This window comes from Pyrus communis, chromosome 15 (genome assembly GCF_041283825.1).
Source record: "Pyrus communis isolate YQ-2024b chromosome 15, ASM4128382v1, whole genome shotgun sequence".
Classification (NCBI taxonomy): domain Eukaryota; kingdom Viridiplantae; phylum Streptophyta; class Magnoliopsida; order Rosales; family Rosaceae; genus Pyrus; species Pyrus communis.
The window spans coordinates 22949383-22970046 of record NC_142579.1 but is presented as its reverse complement, the minus strand read 5'-3'; the positions used below and the strand labels follow the sequence as shown (position 1 = coordinate 22970046).

The window sequence follows — 20664 nt, the reverse complement described above, 5'->3', positions numbered from 1 at the left end:
CGGAATACCTTGAATCGACGTGAAAACGGTGATAACCTTACCTGAAAATGGTACGTCTGTGCTCCTCTCAGCCTCACGAGTTTGAAGGTGTAGTTGGTTCCCTCGATCTGCTAAGGTTTGAGGGTTATTGGTGTGTGTCCGTACGTTTATGGTGGATGAGAAGGGAAAGGGAGCTCGGGGGAGAGAGAGACAGACAGGGAAAAGAGACAGAGAGAGACAGTGAAGGTGAAAGTGTGTGTGTGGCCCAGCACCTGCCAACACCACACCAAATGACCAAAACATGACGAAACAAACTAGGGGCAAAAATGTAATTTCACACGTACGTTTTGATATTTCCGGGACGGGAGGTTACATTTTTAATTTTTTTTTTTACCTTTGAAAATCCAACAGTCCATAAAATATAGCCGTTGAAATCCAACGGACATGGGGAAGCCACGTGGCCTCCCCAACGGTAAGAAACCTGAGTGGGCCGCGGGCCCCATTTCTGAATTTATGTCGCCTAACGCGCGCTTAAAGGCCACGCGCCTGACAGAAAAAAAAAAAAAAAAGCAGCTGACGTCGCCCTGACGTCACACCCACTTCGGGCTCTCGGGCTGGCAACTCGTGCCAGGCCTCTCCCCCGGGCTGGGCCTGTCCCTCGGGCTACCACACGCTGGACCAAATCAATCGGGCTCTCTAGCCCTGTTCACGGGCATGTGCCCAGAGCAAAAGCTCCCGCTGGAGCTGCTCTAATGGTCCATTTTCTTTAGGGCAATTTGTGGGCTCCACCAAGCCTGTTCGGCTACCCAGCCAAAGTTTTGCTAGGCTTTGAGCCTACTGGAAATGGGCTATGTCATGGTTGACGTCATGCAGCAAACACCGGACAAAGCGCCCCTCTTCCCCACAAAACCCCCCATGTGCAAGCCACCAAGTTGAAAGGTAATTTTGCCTTGACCTCAGCCTTCCAATAGTCTTCTCATTTGGACTGTTGAATTTCCAACAGTATTTTTTTTTTTTTTGAAAATTACAAATTGTGCCACGTGGCACAATCTGGTGCATCTGATTTTAACAAAAATATGGAAATTAATGGTTCGAATGAATCCAACAGTAAAAAAATTCATTATTATTATTTTTTTTTTATTTCTACAAATACCCAACCACCCTCTCATTCTATGCCACAACTTAATATTTATTTTTACTATGGTCTCTTTAAACACACTAAGGCAATAATGGCATGTAGATGATAAGGCCATCAAAGCATAAAAAATATATTTGTGAACAGTAATCATCATTGCCCTTCCCAAATGAATAGACTTGCACAAAAACAATTAATCTTTAAAATGAATAGCAAGAGCAATTCGAATGCCATGCCCTTGCCCTTGCCATCCTAACGAGTGGACTTGCTCTTAGAGCACTTCCAGCGTGGGAGCCTCCCCCTAGGCTATTCACTATTTAATCCACCTAATGAACAATAACTGCCATTAATAAACAGTAATCGCCTTTTGTATCTCCACCGTTACATTTGAATAGCCTTGGCAATTGGCAATAAAATATTAGTATTTTATTTATTTATAAAATAATTTTATTTGTAATCCAATCCTAATTGGCAGCTCCTCTCTCGTCCCTCCCTCCCTCTATCTCATTCACTCTCCCAAATCCAATCCCAATTCATTTTCTCAAGAATACAAAGAGAAGATTTTCTCTGCAAATTTGTGTGAGCTTTGAGAGGATGAAGGCTATGGAGGAGGTTGTGGAGGAAAACGAAGTTAAGCCTTTGACCGCCAAGCAATTGGAGCTATACTAGTCGCAGTCCGACTCCGAGTCTGAATCCTACAACAGCGTAGACGAAGAGGAGGAGGACACCGACGAGGATGACGACGCAGATGAGGACGAAGAGGATGACGACGACGATGTTCAGGAGGTTGTACAGTCGTTTGGTGGACCTCCGATTCACTCGGTAGACGTCTGACGTCAGCCCACGTCAGACAGCCTTCGGGCGCTCGGGCCGGCACGAATCCACGGGCCTAGAGCTCGGGCCTGCTTGGGCTCGCTCGCCAACCAACGCTGGACTTCCTCCCTCGGGCAATCAGGCCCTGTTCCCCAGCCTGTCCCTCAAGCAGTTGCTCCCGCTAGAGTTGCTCTTAAAGGTAGCCTTGTTCGTGAGGTGTAATGCTAATGAATCTAATTCTTAATTAATTTCATGTTGGTCCAGGTTGAGATTGGTGTAAAATAGCCCAATCTCAGTTCTAGTCCAGTCAATCAAGCGTCTCCCAAGTCCCAAGGTTTATGAGAACTAAGTATTTATATACTCTATGTATTCTTTTATTCTCGATTTACCAAATGAAGGGGCACACATGCAACTATGTGCTATATCAAACAAGATAAACTTCGACCAGAAAAACCGGTGCTGAAATTATATATTTTTTGAGCATGTTTTTGTCGATAAAGGTCAAAAATCAAAGGTATTCAGGTAAAGTTTTCGGAAACGTTAAAAAATAGTTCTAGTTGTTTCATACCATAAATAAATTCGAAGAACTCTAATGCCTTGTATATAAAGCATAACTGAAGATGCCAGGATTTTACTAGTTGACATAGATCGAGATAAACTAAACAGGACTAAAAGCTTGCCAGACTGACTGGATTATGTTTGCAGATATGCAAAGACATTATCCAGAAAAAATACATTGTGCAGTAACTAAAAATATATAAGTAATGAAGTACTATAAATATATATATCCTCTAAAAATACAATCAAACATTTGGTACAATAAGAAATAAAACATAAAAGGAGCTAGGTATATTTATCATGCCTTGTTTGAGATGTTGCTAGATAGCCAATCAAGGCCCTCATATTAGTCTTTGGCCGGAGGTGACACAAACAACCTGAATGTACCTGGATATGTTAAAACCCATGCACAAGCATAAAAGAATATATGAGGGCCTTGATTGGCTATTCAAGTCGTTTTTCTCTTGTTCGAATGTAAATCAAGACCTCGTCGGTTGGGTCAAGTTAGGCTTAAATGTTCAAGTCTGACAATATAACATGTCAAACTATCTAAGAAAATATTCCTTATTATTTAATTAGTTATTGTAGTATAGTATGTAATTAAGAAGCATGTTTTGGTTGTTACCATCGGCCTTGGCGTGGTGAATGCAGGCCAAGCTTATCGGTGATCTCAGAAACATTCTTGGCATTCGGAAGATCTTGCTTGTTGGCAAATACAAGCAGTGTCGCATCACGGAGTTCATCCTGCAACCAAAGAAACAAGGATTGACATTTGTATGGTATAAATTAAATTGTTTTGATAGCAATTTATAGAAGGAATTAGGAAATTGACCTCACTGAGCATTCGATGGAGCTCATCTCTTGCTTCCGAAACTCTGTCTCTGTCGTTGCTATCCAGTACAAAGATGAGACCCTGAGTCTTCTGAAAATAGTGTCTCCATAGCGGTCGAATCTACATGTAGCACACAGTTAATCAAGAACAAAAAATCTCTATAAAAAAAAAATACAAATTATATATGATCTATGTTGCGGTGACAAAGATCAACAGTACTATATATTTAGATACACATAATCGATACATTTCCCGACACGTCCTCTACCACAGTTTTGTATATCTCAGTAGCATACAATTCCAAAACATTAGTTTAAATTAAGAATCAAAGCTAGTACCTTGTCTTGTCCTCCTACATCCCAAACAGTGAAACTTACATTTTTGTATTCAACAGTTTCCACATTAAACCCTGGTCACACAAAATCAATTGAAACCGATTTTTTTTTCATCCCAGTTCGAGTAGGTACATATACAGTAAGTTCAATAAGAGAAATACCAAGTAAAAGTTGGAGTAATTAATGATCAGAAGTAGACACCAATTGTGGGTATGGTACTGACAACCTCTCCAAGTTTGAGCTTGTAAAGGATGGTGGTTTTTCCGGCAGCGTCGAGACCCGCCATTAGTATTCTCATCTCTTTCCTTGCAAAGAGGATCCTCACCAGCCTTGATATTGCCAGGTCCATTGCTTCCAACTTGTTTAACCAAAGAGGCAGTTAAAACAATATGAGACCAAGAAAACGTAAACCCTAACGAATAGTATATCGTTTACAGGAACAATGAACTGAAGGATCAGCGGAAAATCAGACGGAGGAGAAATGATATGATAGTTCAAGGGCAGATCAGAAGCACAGGGATGTATGATTAAATATCGTCCATATGACGAGATAGTCTACGCCTGACGCAAGAGAAGCCAAGGGTTCTCGAGGATACGAGGGATAGATAACTTGGGAATCGCTCAACCAGGGGCAACGGAGCTCACTCAACGTCGCTAATCGTGGATGCGCTCACACGACCAAACCAAATGTTTGATTTTAGAAGGAAAAATCACTATCTTCAAATGCACAAGGCAAATATATATTTTCATTCATCAAGTTTGCTATTCAAGGCTATCTAGTACAATATTTATAACCGTTTACAAATTAATAGACCTCAAGTTTCCATGACACCCTTACAACTCCTAAAATAACTTAACAAATTCCTAAGTAATTAAAATACAAAACCTTTGTTATTCCAAAGCATATTAATGGTTTCAAATTGTTTTCTCCAAGTCTTCCTCTTGCATCATTCTCCTCTTCTCGAAGAAAATTCATCCTCGAATTTCATTTGGTATTCCTCAATCTTTGGGATGCCCAACCAATGTTTCCCTTAGTAGAGATTTTATTAAGATAATCACAATTCGTGCAACATTGCAAAGAGCATAAAATTCATAATATATTTTTTGTTTCCATCATGTATAGACTGATCCCCTTTTTCTTCCAAAAGAATTGTGATGCATATAGGCTTCCAAACTTATTGCCTCTGGGAGACCGTAAATACTCATGAACGAGAAAAGAAAACTCCAATAATGAGCAAAAGGTAGTTCCTTATCCAGGCATTTTCTCTTAACCAAAGCACGATCAATGAATTCATCCCAAATAATCATGAAAACAGAATGCATGAGACTTCACATTCTTTATAAGTTGTCCACATCGTTGTTCAACCCATGAACTCTTACCTGCGTCTACATGGCAGTCAACAAAAATCGGGGCAAAATCCCAATAGGGAGAACAAGTGGCCTCAAGCTGCCAACAACACTCTTGATTAGCCACTAAAATCAAATACTTGTAATAATCATTTTTCTCGTCCAAGATTGGTGTAGAACTCCAATCAACAAAGTTCTCATTGACTTCTTCGTCATCATCAATGGCGAATTCCAATCGACCGAGCTAGTCTCTTCAACCAATTGATTTTCAACAGATGGAAAATCTCATCCATGATCTTCATATGCAACGGAAAACCTACTCTGATGCCACTTGATGCAAAAGAGAACCAAGGGATCAAGGGAAATAGAAAGAATGGGGGATAGATACTTGGGAATCACTCAATCAGGGGTAATGGAATCACTCAACATCGCTAATCGTGGATGCGCTCACACAACCAAGCCAAATGCTTAATTTTAGAAAGAGAAATCACTCTCTTCAAATGCACAAGGTAAATATAAATTTTCATTGATCAAGTCTGTCATTCAAGGCTTTCTAGTACAATATTTATAAGCGTTTACAAATTAATAGACCTCAAGTTTCCATGACACCCTTACAACTCTCAAAATAACTTAACAAATTCCTAAGTAATTAAAATACAAAACCTTTGTTATTCCAAAGCATATTAATGGTTTCAAATTGTTTTCTCCAAGTCTTCCTCCCACACCAACGCCGAAGTTTTCTAGCTCATGGGGTAAGGGTAATGGGGTAACAGGGCGGAGTGCTAGTGTTTTGATCATATAATTGGATCCGATTGTATTTAATTCACAATTCCTTACAACAAATTATTACAAACGTGTTCTTGAATCTTGATGCAATATGAAAAGCTTCCATGGATACATGCATATCATAACATTTTGCATTGCATTGTACAAATGACAAATCAAAATTGCCAACTAAAAAAAAGGATGAACTATTTTTACAATTCTTAGTAATACTCATAGGTAATTCGTGACAAGATCTGGGATTATATACGTGTTGAAATCTGAACTGTAATGTGCTAGTCATTTTTTGGAGATGGCATCCTTGGCGGACTGAAGGGTGTTTGCCACCACAGCAGCGGCAGTAGTCAGGACTCCACCGCTGGTATTTGACTTGGAGGAGGGATGTGGCTGGTGAACCACCTGCACATTCCTTTGTTCTTGGCCTTGCCCCGCCGATGACTGGATGTCTACTGTGTTCACCTTTGCCTCCTTGGCATGTTGTGGATTGATCTCCTTAATTTCCTGCATGAATTTCATAAACTTGGATTCACAAAACGAAGAAACTATAAGAAAATTGTAAAAGTAAAAAGATTAAAAATTTGGGAATGATACCTTAATGGCTTGTGCATTCATTTTTGAAGGTGGTGGTAAGTAATTAACCAACTCAGTCAGCTTCTTTCGGGAAAAATGGAGGTATTTATCATTACCTAGTTTTTCATAGGACGATTTCTCAGCCGAAGGAAGGGGAGCTCAAATGGTCAATGCCAAAATCTACAAGTTAACCATTTAGATTTTAGGACCTTTTCCATTTTCTTTTATTAGACAATCTTACAGCATCGGCTTCAAAAATCTTCTTAATTTATCCACCTTTAATACTTTTCGTTAATAATTTAGTATCATCTGTGCAACACATGGTAGTTTTTTTTTAAGTCCTTTAAGTACTGATTTGGTACTGAGGTGCTTTTATAAAAAGTGGGTATAAAAAAAAATTGAGCTAAAAAATGTGTTTAGTAAACACTTAAAAACAATTTATTTTCATAACTTTGGGTGAAAAAAAACTGAAAACATGAAGCAGCAAAAATCAGCTTATTCTCACAGTACAGCAGAAGCAGTTTTTTTCCAAAACACAGCAATATCAAACCAGCCCTAAATGACTAGGGGTATGAATTCAGGTGACGAAAGTCTGTTGGACATATCTTCAACTTCCCTGAATACAAATGGTAGTCAACAAAATGCTTACATCAAGTTGTTTAGGGATCTTTGAGTGGTGAAACACGTATGAAAGTGTTCACGTGCACAAAATGGAGTTTTGATTTTGCCACTAGCAAAGCTTGACATAGGTATTAGGGTTGGGTTGGGTTCAAATCGGTTCGGTTTTTTGTCAAAATAATTTCGGTTCGGTTCAATTTTTTTTATATTTTTTTCGGTTCGATTTCGGTTTTGGTTTTTTTTTTTTTTTTTTTTCAAAAAATAAAAAAAATCTGACCTGAGAGAAGGCAATAGAATTTATGGCCACAATGTTCTATATTTTGGTGTTAATGAGACTTCCAATGCTAAGAAAATGAGTCATCAAGTATACCATGGAGTTTCAAGATATTATAACATTGGTCATGTATTAACATGCAGATACGCAAATTTTCTAAAATAATGAGCTTTATGTACCCATGTTTCTGTTAAAATGTAGTTTGGTGCATGTTTGTATGTAGTTATGTGATATTATTATTCTTGTGGTCACTGGCGGATGCACTGAGGGGCAGGGGGGGTCAGTTGACCCCCCGAACTTTGGTGAACGTTCATGAATACCTTGGGTGCTGACCCTCCAAATTTCAGTGAACGTTCATGGATACCTTGGGTGCTAACCCTTCGAACTTCGTTGAATGTCCATGGATACCTCGGGTGCTACCCTTTTGAAGATTAGAGTTGGCTTCATACATGTCCTCCAACATCATCATTTTTGGACAAACATATTAATGGTATGCAATGATATCAAACATTATTAGTATGTTCAAGATAAGTGTGTTTCTTTGTTAAGCATTCATACGGGAGCAGCCTTAGAACATGTTAGTTACCCTCGCAAATGAAACATTAACAGGTGTGCAGTATGCCTTTCCAAATAACTACAGGCCTTCCAAGACTCGATGAAATGGCAATATGCATGCTATTTCTAGTAAAAAAAATTTGCGTGCTACGCGCACTATTCTTATTGACCCCCATAATATTATTTCTTGGATCTGCCACTGATTGTGGTGGTGCTTACTTGTTTGATTAATTATCATTGTAGATAAATTACTATGTCCAATCTCACATCCAAATGAATGAGTACAGAGATCGTGTTGTATTGGTCAGTATTTGTTAGTTTTATCTTTCTAACAGGGAATTCTTTTAGGAGCCTAATTTTTCCCCATTTTTGTTGTAGCCTTCCGCAATGAAGAAATATGGATAATATATTGGAACGTGTGTGAAGGTTTTGGGTATGATCTGTTGATGCAGCTTTTGACTGTTATCTCTACAATTAATGACTTAAACTATCAAGAGAAGACGGATACATACTATATCGTCAATGTCCCATACTTAGTTTCTGCCTGTTGAAAGGTTTGTATCCTAACAACTCACATTTTGAAATAATACATCGTTTGGCAACACATTGGGCTTACAAATTTAGAAAATAATACCCAAAAAAAATAACTAAATAAAAAAATAAAAAATATTAATTTAATTAATTCGGTTCGGTTCGGTTCGATTTCTAAACTGAATCGAAACCAAACCAAAAGAATTCGGTTCGGTTCGGTTTTTTTTGTTTGGTTCAGTATTTTCGGTTTTTTCTTTTAACCCACCCCTAGTTACTATCCACACTAAGGGCTACTTTGATATTGTTGTACCTTAAAAAAAAAAAAAAAATTTGCTTCTGCTGTGTTGTGAGAATAAATAGCTATAAAATAAAGTTGTTGAGTGTTTAGTAAATTTTTTTTGTAAAAGTACTTTTGACCAAAACGATAGCGTATGAGTGTTAGGTAAAATTTTATATAAATTACTGTGAATATGTTAAATGACTAAAAATGATATAATATTTAACATGATACAATAATTGTCAAAGAGAATATTGTACATGTAATTATTGTAATTTTGTAAAATATGTAGGGGAATACATGCCATTTGAAATTTCATTAAATGGGCACTGATTACTATACTTTGAAGAAAAAAAAACGCTTTTTCGCGTTGGTTTTGTTGTGGCCCATATTTAACTGATAAGGAAGGGGGCTGGCGACACAAAGAGAGAATAGAGAGGGATGTGTTTGTAGGATTGTGTAGAGGAATGTGTGTTATTCCTCCTACGCAGTGCCTTTATTTATAGTAATAAGAGAGAGAAGAAATCCTTGTCCTCCAAGGAATACAAGTCCATATAGGAAAGAATAACTAGAATCAAATCTAATCAAGGATTTACACAATCACACTTAAACTAGAAGTTTACAACACTCCCCCTTGAGTGTATAAATACTCAAGTAGATTCGGCATCATGTAGAAGTTGAGGAAGTCAACTCGTCGGCACTGATTCTCAGAACACGCTATTCTCAATAAGGTAGGAACTTGCATAAGGAAGTAAATCTCACAAAAACAAAAACAAAAAAAAACAAAAAAAAAAAAAAACTATGGCTATGGTAAAAACTTGAATAGGGACAAAACTCATAGTCTAAGGAAAAATGCGTGAGTAATGTAAAGTCAAATGAAACGTCTACGGGACGTTATCAGGGATATGATCAATCCAAGGTGGATGCCTCATTAAAACCTAGTTATGTAGCAAAAATCCAGTGGGAAAAATGCTCCTAATCGTAGGGAAAATGAGTACATTAAGATCAAGCAAGTATTCTTTAGGATACTCCTCCTGAGTTTGACATAATTCCAAAGAGAACTAGCAATGTTACAACTCAGAAAGTTTACGCATACTTATTCCTTGAACAAGCTTCTGAAACGTTATCTTCAGTAGTGATTTGGTGAAGAGATCGGCCAGCTTATCTTGTGAACAGATTTGCATGACTTCAATCTTCTGATACTCTTGTTGTTGATGTGAAAAGAAGCATTTTGACGCAACGTGCCTGGTGTTGTCTCCTTTGATGTAACCCTTCTTGAATTGTTCGATGCAGGCTGCTTATCTTCATAGATTGTCGTCGGGACATCAACGACGGGGTAAAGATCGCAGGAGCTTCAAATATGGCCCACAACTGCTCTCAACCAAAAGCATTCTCGAGTTGCTTCATGTAAGGCGATAATTTCAGCATGGTTAGACAAAGTGGTAACTAAGGTCTGTTTAGTTGACCTTCAAGAGATCTAAGAGATTATGGTACCTCCAACAGTAAAGACATAACCCGTTTCAGACTGCACCTTGTGCGAATCAGATAAGTATCCTGCCTCGACATAACCAACAAGGCAAGAATCGACTCGAGATAAGAGGGTATGACATCACTCGAGTATTCATAGGGATAGAATAAGCCCAAATTCGTAGTATCCTTAAGGTAGTGGAAAATGTCTTTAACACTAGTCTAGTGTTTGTGTGTTGGTGCATTACTTTATCTTGTCAAAATATTAATAGTGAAGAAGATGTCGAGTCTAGTGTATTAAGCTAAGTATAATAAAGCGCCTATTGCACTTAGATAAGGAACTTTAGGCTCCAAAATCTCTCCATCATCTTCCTTCAGATGGAAGGGATCTCATTTTGCATATAGCGGTCGAATGACCATAGGAGTATTTGAAGGCTTCGCTTTATCCTCATTAAAGCGGCGCAACACCTTCTGGGTGTAGTTTGTTTAATGTACTAAGATTCCATCCAAACGGTACTTTATCTTGAGACCGAGATAGTATTGAGTTTTTCCTAGATCTTTCATCTCAAATTCCAAATTCAAGTGCGTGGTAGTTCTCGTGAGCTCTTTAGGAGTTCCGATAAGGTTCATGTTATCGACATATACTGCAACAATTGCAAAATCAGAATGTGACTTCTTAATGAACACACAAGGGCATAGTTCGTTGTTCACATGTCCCTGAGTAGTCAAATACTCACTCAGACGGTTATACCACATTTTTTTCGGATTGCTTCAAACCATAAAGTGAACGCCTCAGCCTAATTAAGAGCGTGTTCTAGGGTTTGGAAATATTTGATCCAGTCAATGTAAGTCATTCGGGAACTTTCATATAAATTTTCATATCAAGATCCCTATAAAGATACACAGTAACTACGCCCATCAGCTGCATACTCAGTTTTTTGGAAACTACCAAACTAATAAGGTAGCGAAAAGTAATCACATCCATAATTGGTGAATAAGTTTCGTCATAGTCAATCCTAGAGGGTTATGAGAAACCTTGCGCAACAAGATGAGCTTTGTAACGCACAATTTTGTTCTTCTCATTACGCTTCCGAACGAAAACCCACTTGTAGGCAATGGGCTTCACATATGGAGGATATAAGTTACAGGTCCAACACCTTACGTTTCATAAGCAAATCGAGTTCAACTTGGATTGTTTGTCTCCAGTTTGACCAATTGGTTATTCGTCGACATTCATCAACGAAACGAGGTTCAATGTCATCGCTCAACATGATCTCAGTAGCTACTGCATATGCTAATGCATCGTGGATGATCATCTAATTTTTACACCAAACATCATCTAAGCGAGCATAATAGACCGAAATCTCATAATTCTTGGGAGGTGGATTCATCTCTTCAAGTACGCTTTCGTAATCTAGAATTTCCTCATGAGTTAGATAGAATAAGTAGGAGACAGTCAGATTCACGATAGGTTCTTTAGGTGCCTGTGTCATGGGTATCCTTTTCCGGGGGTGTGAATCCTTTGAACCAAGAGGTTTGCTACGCTTATGTATAGGGTCAGATGATTGGCTAGGCGTTAATGTACCTGGATCGCCAAAATTAGCATCTCGAGCCTCAAGGAGGGAAGTTCATCGTACATTTGGTACATCCATCTTTGCAGGGCCATTCGCAGCTGGAATATGTGATCTTGTCACTCGCATTAGATTGGTGAAAGCATCTGGCATGCTCTGATATATGCTTTGAAGATCTAATATGCGCTGCACTTCAGTTTCAAACTGAGCAGTGCGAGGATCTAAATGAGACAAAGTGGGAGTCGTCCACGATAATTCACATTGTTTATCAGGAACGTTAACGCTCTTATCTCCCCCTAATGACGGGAAGACTATCTCATAGAAGTGACAATTCGCGAAATAAGTGATAAATAGATCTCCTGTCAAAGGTTCTAATAACAAATAATCGAAGGAGAATCATATCCGACATAGATTCCCATCCTTTGTTGAGACCCCATTTTAGTACGTAAGGAAGGTGAAATAAGCACATAGATCACACAACCAAAAACACGCAGATGCGATATGTTAGGTTCATATCCGATAACCAAATGAAGAACGTTGTATGGTTGGATCGCAATAAGCTTCAGGTGGACCAACATGGCTGTGTGTAATAATGCATGGCCTCAAGCAGTGATCGGGAGCTTGGTATGTATGACCAACGATCGAGCAATCATTTGTAAGCGCTTAATGAATGCCTATGCCAAGCCATTTAGAATGTGAACATAGGGTACTGGATGTTCAACTTCAAACTCAATCGACATGCAATAGTCATCAAAAGTTTTAGATGTGAATTTTCTAGCATTATTCAATCGAATCAATTTGATCGGATAATCAGGGTGGTGAGCCCTGAGCTTGATAACCTGAGCCAACAGTTTGGAGAATGCAGCGTTCCTTATGGACAACAAGAACATGTGTGACCAACATGTGGAAGCGTTAACCAAAACCATAAAGTATCTAAATGGTCTGTCTGGATGGTGAATCGGTCCACAAATGTCCCCCTGAATCCTTTGTAGGAAAATAGGAGGATTCGAACGAATCTTGTCATAAGAAGGCTTAATAATAAGCTTTCCCATGGAGCAGGTTTGACATGCGATTCCTTGAATCGAACCTAAACTTTGGGTTAGTGGATGCCTGTGTGATGATTGGAGGATACGGCACATCGATGTTCGTCCAGGGTGCAAATGTAATTTTGTGTGTGGTCCTAAAGATAGGGGCTGGCCACATAGTGGCTTTCTATAGGGTGTATGGTCGTAATATACAGACCACTCGGGATACGCTCCATCTTCTTTAGAATATGCTTCTGGCCATATTCGTAGGAAGTTCTGCACATAAATTCAACTCCGTTTTCTACATAGGTTTCAACGTGGTAATTATTATCTCTAATGTCCTTGAAAATCAACAACATTCTTCCTGTACACAGAGAATAAAGTGCCTCATCAATGGTCAAAATTGTACCATTGGACAATATTATATGTGCCTTACCATATCCTTCGATCAAGTTGGATGAGCCTGAAAGGGTTGTCAGATGTGCATTCTTAGGTATGAAGTTAGGGAAATACCTGCGTTCATGCAAAACAATGTGTGTGGTCGCACTATCTGCTAGACAGCTAACTCCTTCACTAGTCATACCTAGAATGAAAATTAATTTGAATCAGTCACATGCATAAAAGTTCTAAAAACAAATATCCATCCAAAATAATTTTAAGTATTCAAGGATGGTAATTAATTAAAAACTTAATATCCAAAAAACAAATCACCAACAAATAATCCAAACATAAAGGAAAATTGTTCAAAATTAAACCAAAAACACAATGGAGGTTTGGCCACTAGGTGCAATTCGGCCCTAGTGTCTAAATTTCAACTAGAAAAATAGTTTATGTCTAAGATTATAATCTTCCATGGGGGTAATAACCTCTTGAAAGTCAGAAACCTCCATCTTGGTACTCTTCGGTTCATCTACTTGCATAAAGTTTGATTCTTACTTCTTACGATGAGAATGATATTTAGTTACAACCTTCTAGGGAGCACAACAAACACAGGACCAATGGTCATTTGAACCACAATGAAAGCACATATCCCCATCCATGGTTTTAGGTGCTTCGCCCTTATTCTTGAAGTTTGGGGCCTTTGGAGCGAGGTTAGGGCACTTCTGGGCTTTGTTTCCTCCTTTAGATGGGCCTTGGCTCTGTTGACCTTGATGGGGTGGCTTGTGGCTACCCCTACCATGCCTATGGGGTGGCTTTTGGCTACCCCTACCATGCCTATGTTGGAATTTTGGGCTTTTGTTTGTGTTATAATATGCTTCAGGCACAACAATCACTCCAGTAGGTCGAGCTTGATGATTTTTCATCAACAACTGATTCTATTTTTCAGCGAGAAGTAAAAAATAAATCATATCTGAAAACTTAGTGAACTTCTGAGCTTTATATTGTTGTTGCAGGACAATATTAGTCGTAGGGAAGTTCGAATAGGTCTTCTTTATAAGATCCTCTTCGGTCAAAGTCTCGTTACAGAACTTAAGAAGTGATCAGATTCGACAAACTTCATAATTATATTCATTCACATACTTAAAGCCTTGGAAGCTCAAATGCTGACAGTCATATCTTGCTTCAGGCAAGAAGATGTCCTTTTGGTGATTAAACAATCAGCCAAAGCAACCCATAATGCTCGTTGATCCTCCTCAACAAGGTAATCAGTTTGTAGTGCGTCATGAATATGTCTTCGGATGAAGATCATGGCAATGACTTTATCAGCTTTGCTAACTGGGTTGTCCATCTCATCTTCAATGGAGGGACACAAATTCTTTGTAGTGAGGTAGAGCTTTACATCTTGGACCCACTTGAGGTAGTTTCTTCTAGAGACCTCCAAAGTGGTCAAGTCGAGTTTGTTCAAATTCGACATATTCCTATCACAAAATGAATGGATAAGATGTGGTTAGTGTAATGGAGAAAAAATCAACTCATTCACATAGGAGTAGAACATTTAGGTTCTAATAAAGATGTATTGGTTTAAATTTACATGAAAAAGCTTTGGGTTTTCATGGGTGATGTTTTTAACAGATTTTCAAAGGAGGCATATTTCTAGAAACTTCAGGTTTCCAAATAATTATGAACTTCAGGTTCATATGTTCTTACAAACAAACACAAATATGCAAATAGAACTTCAGGTCTATAATTGTAATTGAATTAATTATTTAGACTTTGGGCCAAATTTAAAGTGTGGGTGAAAAAATTATAAAACTCAAATTGTCTAAAAAAAAAAAAAAAAAACAATTAAGCTCGGGGCCTAAAAACATGAGCCAAAGCCCATGGGTAGGCTGAGCAAATTTGTATCGTGAGGCCCAAGCCCAAACCTAGCTAGGGTAGATACGTGTTGATCATGCCCCAATTAGTTTTTGGGCTGCAAGCCCATTAGCAGCAAACAAGCTGCAAGGATAGGGTCCAAGAAATAGAGGCCCAGATGGGCGCTGATCAGGTGCACTGATGCACTTGCTACAGGCTAGGATCCGGTGCATCGTTGGCACATGGACACCATAGAAATCAGGCTGGTGTCACATGTTGGGTCGAGCTATGGTCTTGGACCACATCAAGTGAGCCCAGTAACGAATATGTCACAGGCCGAGAGGGCCAGCCCAATTGGGCTTGGGTTTAAACAAAAAGAACACCCCAGCTTTGCTTGGTGTGGTCAGACGAAGGCCTGTGCTGCCGCTACAGGCGACCATAGTCTGGTCAAAATAACTCGAAACGAGTTGTTGTGTTTGACATGGAATCAGGATGGTGTGACTAAAAAGGTCTCAACATCCAAAAACCAAAGAAAAACCTAGGATTGGAATTTGGGTTTTCGAAATTTGAGGAGATTCATCAGAATCTTGGCCAAAAACAAGGTTAGCGACGACTGCAAGGTCGTCGAGGATGGCAACCGTAATGGTTGGGCATGGCTGCAGGCCATGCGTATGATGCCGTGAAGGGCGTCGGGGTTTTTGGGCTAAGTTCCAGATGTTTGGAACTTCAGGCTCCAGTTATGGCTCAGGTTTGGGTTCGAAAAACCTTATATATTTCTATATTATAATTCAACGCATATTGACAAATAATTTAATGCATGAGCAGATATAGGATGCAATTCATGGCAATATCAAATTTACATAATTCAACAATTATGAATATAATGTATACACAATTTATGTAGAATCTAAAATTCGAAAAATGTAAAATTGAGTCATGCATTATGGCGAATGTTCATGCTATCAAGGCTGCAAAAATATCAAGATAAAAATCATTGTTTTGGAAGAACCTGATTGCGTGATGATATTGGTAAACTGGTTTGATGCAGAAAGCTTCTACATCATATTCCAAAGTGCAACGGTAGAACTATGCTAATAACGTGTTGTGGCCTATATTTAACTAACAGGGAAAGGGGCCGGCAACACAGAGAGAGAATATAGAGAGATGTGATTTTAGGGTTGTGTAGAGGAATGTGTGTTATTCCCCCTAGGCAATGCCTTTATTTATAGTAATAAGAGAAAGAGAAAAAATCATTCTCTTTCAAGGAATACAAGTCCATATAGGAAAAATAACTAAAATCAAATTTAATCTAGGATTTACACAATCACACTTAAACTAGAAGTTTACAACAGGTTTGGGATTGTGGTGTTTAAAATAAATAAAATAAAATAAAAGCTTATTAAAAAATCTGGAATATTAAATGTGTTTGGTAAGAAAAATAAAAATAAAAAGTATTTTTTTTTTTTAAATCTGGAATATTAAATGTGTATGGTATACCATGCTTCTAAAAAAAGTGTTTTTTTTTTCAAAGTATAGTAATAAATGATGATTCAATGAAATTTTCAAATAACAAGTATACTTCCACATGTGTTACAAAATTACAATTTTTGCCCCTACATGATTGTTTTTAACAATTATTATATCACATTACATATTCAAAGCAATTTATATAAAGTTTACCAAATACACACACACTGCTTTTTTTTTATTTATTAAAATCACTTTTTAATTTATCAAACACTCAACAACTTTATTTTACAACTGTTTATTCTCATAGCATAGCAAAAACAGTTTTTTGAAAAAGCACAGTAATACCAAACTAGCCCTTAGTAGCATGGTGGACCCTGCTTTTGCTTTTCTATATTTTTCTATTGTCATTGATAGTAGTTTTAAAAAAAAAAAAACACTTTTTCTTTTTGTTTTGCCAAACATGTTTGATGTTCTAGATTTTTTAATAAGCTGCTTTTTAAAAAGCACTACAATCCAAAATCAACCCTAAAAGTAGAGTTTGGGTGGAAAATTTGCAAAAATATTTCTTAGTATTTACGCACATTCTTAATAGTCTAGGTGGTGTTTGTGCAAATATCGCATATATTCTTATTCTTTAAATTAAGGAACAAAAACACACATAAAGGTCATAAAATTCCTGGAGTAGAAATTAAGGGCTTGTTTGGTACTTTACTTGAATCCAACTTTTTAAACTTAAAAACAATTTTTAAGTTTTAAGCTTTAAAAACTTGTTTGGTATGACTTTTAAAAAACTGAATTCAAAACTAACTCAAAAATATAATCTATTATTCAAAAACATAAAAAATGAGTTTTTAAACTTAAACTTACCCTTTTCTTTTCTCTCTTTTATCCCCTCTCACTCCAAATCTATCTTTCTTTTCTTCTTTCTCTCCTCTTTTTTTTTTATTTTTTTTTTAACCTTTTTCATCTCTTCCAATCCGCTCTTTTCATTCTCTCGATTTTTTCTCTCACTCATTTTCCTCTTTGTTTCGTCCGATCCTCTCTCTTCTTTCTCTTTCCTTCAATCATCTCTTACTTTCTTTTCTCCTCTCTCCTCTTTCTCCCTCTCTTTTTAGATCTCTTTGTCTAGTTTAAGTCATAAGATTTAAAAAATTTAAATCGCAAACCAATCAAGTTTTTGAGTCTTTAAGAAAATTGTTTTAAAAAAATGTTCTTAAGAAATGTTTTAAGAAATGATAAAAAAAATTTCAAATAGGATACCAAAGAGGCCCTAAAATATTTCATTCATATGGATGTACCTTCTTCTACCTTACAACACAAATATATCAAACAAGGCATTACATCCCATGTCACTTGCACCAATTACTTGTTGAACTACATTTCGACAAATATATCAAACGGAGCAAAAAAAATATATAGGTAAGACTAACAAGTTCAATGGATGACTTTTTTTTTTTTATAAGATGGAACTGAGAAGGAGATCAGTAAGTCATAAGGGGTGACCCACTACAATGGACATCAGAAGCGTCAGAGATCCTTTGTTTCGGAGATAATGTCGTCATGGCAGCAGCATCGACGTCCAGATTCAGATAAGTTTTCCTCTTTTGCGTCTCTGAACTCGCCTTCTCATCTGAAGCTTCAGCAATTGGACTCAAGGGCTCCACTTCCTTTTGGGGGGCAGACAGCATGGCTTGAGCTTCTGCCACCACCGATGCATTATCATCGGTAGCATATAGAATCTTCTGTATAGCAGCAACAACCTGCGTAAGGAATAAAAACCATTAATTTCCACTGCCTATCAGTCATATAGAAAAGTTTCCGGTAATTCTGATGAGACATCCAGAAAAAATCAAAACAGAAGAGTGGAAGTACAGTACAGTTAGGTTTTCAATCTCAGGACTCTCGCAAAGTATCTCAATATCCCTGAGCTTCGCAAAGTAGAAGTCCCTCTCCTTCTCAAGGCTATCCACCGATAGCTTCAACTCCGTGATCTGCATTCAAATTAGTATTAGACCATCTAACATTCATTGATTGAATTCTCACTCATACTCAGACTAAAAGCACCACCTGTTCATCATACGCAGGAGTTGTAGGGCCTCCACTAGAAGAAGGCCTCGAGGTCTTCCCTGATTGACTAGCGGAGTTCACAGAAGGTGCTACATCATTTCTTCGAGCAGTGTGGGAGGACTGAGATCTTTGGGGAGCTGCTGCACCCTTAGCTGATGATTGCAATTGGGCACCTCTCTTGTTTCCTTCTTTCCCTCCTTTGCAAGCTTCTCTCCTCTCCGGAGCGTTGTAACTAACAGTGACAATAAAAGGCATATCATTTATATGCAAAATTTTCCCTTAGTTACTGCTAACGAACAAACAACTTTGTTCTTTCTTTCAAATATGCAGCCCCAAAGGAACTTAACTTGTCATTGACGAGTGCAGACTTGAGTACGAATATATCATCATAATATGCAGAGCATAGCGGAGAAAATAAAGGTCCAAGGTGCTAAACAAGAGAAGGCAAGTCCAAGGTACTAACCAAACCGAAAGCAAACACTTGGGAGAGAGCATAGATACTAAGTATAGGATTCGAATTTTGATTTCGATTTTCAACAACAGCAGGAAATTGAATCAAAATGAAGTTTCGCAAGAATTCGAGTTCTACATTCAAATATGGATGAAGTCCATTTGATTCAAACATATACAGCATGCCTCAACAGAATTACAAACACTTGATGGTTCAACTTGCAACAAAATGTAACACCCAGATAACATCATAATAGCGATATCATTAGCATAAATAGTTATTGAATGGAAGGGAATTCTTATACAACGTACACAATTATGGCTAGAGCTTACTTGTTCATACTGCCTCCATTGACAGAATCGCAGTACCGCTTCATCCATTGCATGAACTCCAGATTATCGAGCGGCCTTCCCTTCACAAGCTTGCTCACTTCAATGTGCTAAAAACGCCCAATACACACACAGAAAACAAAAATGGTAAACACATAGCATAAATTCAAGAAAAAATGAAGATCAAATCTACTCCAATTATATTTAATAAATTACAAGGAAGAAAGCAAAGAAAATTGAACCTTGGTGATTTTGAGTTTGTTGAAAACGTCCTGAAGGACCTTGTAGTTCTGAATCATCTCGTACTCGCTCTTGGCATCAAAATTGACCTTGTGCATCGGCACGATACCGTTATGAACGGCATCCATGAGTTGGCAGTGAACGGCACCGGAACACGCCTGAAAAATGCAGATTAGAAAATCGATGGGCGAAATCGAATCGTAAGAGAGTAAATTCGAAATGGAAAAGGTTGGGGTTTAGGGTTTGGAGAAAGTACCTCTTCGACTTTGCTGAGATTGAGATGGAGAGTTGAGTTGATCCAGGCCAAGATCTCGGTCCTGCCTACGAAGTAAGCACCGTCCATCATACCAATATTCGTCGCCATTGGAGATTTTGGTAAGGTCTCTGCGTCCCTGTAGAGAGAGAGAGAGAGAGAGAGAGAGAGAGAGAGAGAGAGAGAGAGAGAGAGAGAGAGGAATTTAAAACTGGGAGGAGTTTCGGGGAGCGGGATCTTTTCAATATAAATTCAAAAGTGGCTTTCGGACCGAACCAGTTGTCTGGAGATTTGGATATCTGGGCTTCTAACCCGCTTTGTGGAAGCCCAATATTCAGGCTGCTTCTTGCAAGTGCATTTGTGACTTTTTTTGTTTTGGTCAAACGATGTCAGAAGCACGTTGGTGGAATGACATAGTTGAGACATTTGCAATAAGAGAATTGATTTTCGCACTATCTTTTGACCTTTTGCACTCATACGTTTAAATACGAGGCATTCCCATTTGCAAAAAGTAAAAAAGGGAGTGCCTTGTATTAACTTTTGAGGTACAAATACTCTAATTTGGGTCCACATAGATAATAGATACTAATATGAGTTTGATACACGAGATGCATGTATATATTGGGGGATGATATGGATACTTGGATACGAGGTGGATACTCACGAAGACGAATGGGAATGTAAGGAATAAAATAAAATTTGTCTATCAGACTGTAAAGACGAGGTGCAGTAGGTTGCACACAACGATTTTAGAATTTTCTAAAATCTCTTACATTTTTGTAGTACTAATAACAATTAAATTGATTGAATTTATAAGCTGATCGATGATACAAAAGTATCTATCATTAAAGTCACCATCATAGACTGATAGCTCAAATCTTTGTCATAAAATGACATGCATCTGCATCATTGACACATTGGCATATAAATTATTAAAATATTTAGTCAA

The 20664-nt window shown here is 38.0% G+C and overlaps 2 protein-coding genes and 1 pseudogene across 3 annotated transcripts; all 3 read right to left on the bottom strand.

The window, feature by feature from the left end:
- Positions 1–2783: 2783 nt before the first annotated feature.
- On the bottom strand, positions 2784–4001 carry LOC137720195 (ADP-ribosylation factor 1-like; annotated as a pseudogene).
- Positions 4002–5787: 1786 nt separating this feature from the next.
- LOC148690721 (uncharacterized) lies at positions 5788–6487 on the bottom strand. Its single transcript, XM_088686988.1, has 2 exons — positions 6374–6487; positions 5788–6283 (listed from the first exon to the last, which is right to left on the bottom strand). The coding sequence occupies exons 1-2, from the start codon at positions 6392–6394 to the stop codon at positions 6062–6064; spliced, it is 243 nt and encodes an 80-aa protein (XP_088543114.1). The 5' UTR covers positions 6395–6487; the 3' UTR covers positions 5788–6061.
- An 11133-nt stretch (positions 6488–17620) lies between these two features.
- Positions 17621–20098, bottom strand: LOC137719004 (microtubule-associated protein RP/EB family member 1C). 2 transcript variants are annotated; one of them, XM_088685283.1, is made up of 7 exons: positions 19992–20098; positions 19719–19854; positions 19465–19620; positions 19226–19332; positions 18443–18674; positions 18253–18366; positions 17621–18135 (listed from the first exon to the last, which is right to left on the bottom strand). In XM_088685283.1, exons 2-7 carry the CDS (start codon positions 19824–19826, stop codon positions 17857–17859), a joined length of 996 nt encoding a protein of 331 aa, XP_088541409.1. In that variant the 5' UTR covers positions 19827–19854; positions 19992–20098; the 3' UTR covers positions 17621–17856. The 2 variants fall into 2 exon arrangements, with proteins under 2 accessions (XP_088541409.1, XP_068314495.2); XM_068458394.2 differs by lacking the exon at positions 19992–20098 and having other exon boundaries at positions 19719–19911.
- Between the last annotated feature and the right edge of the window lie 566 nt (positions 20099–20664).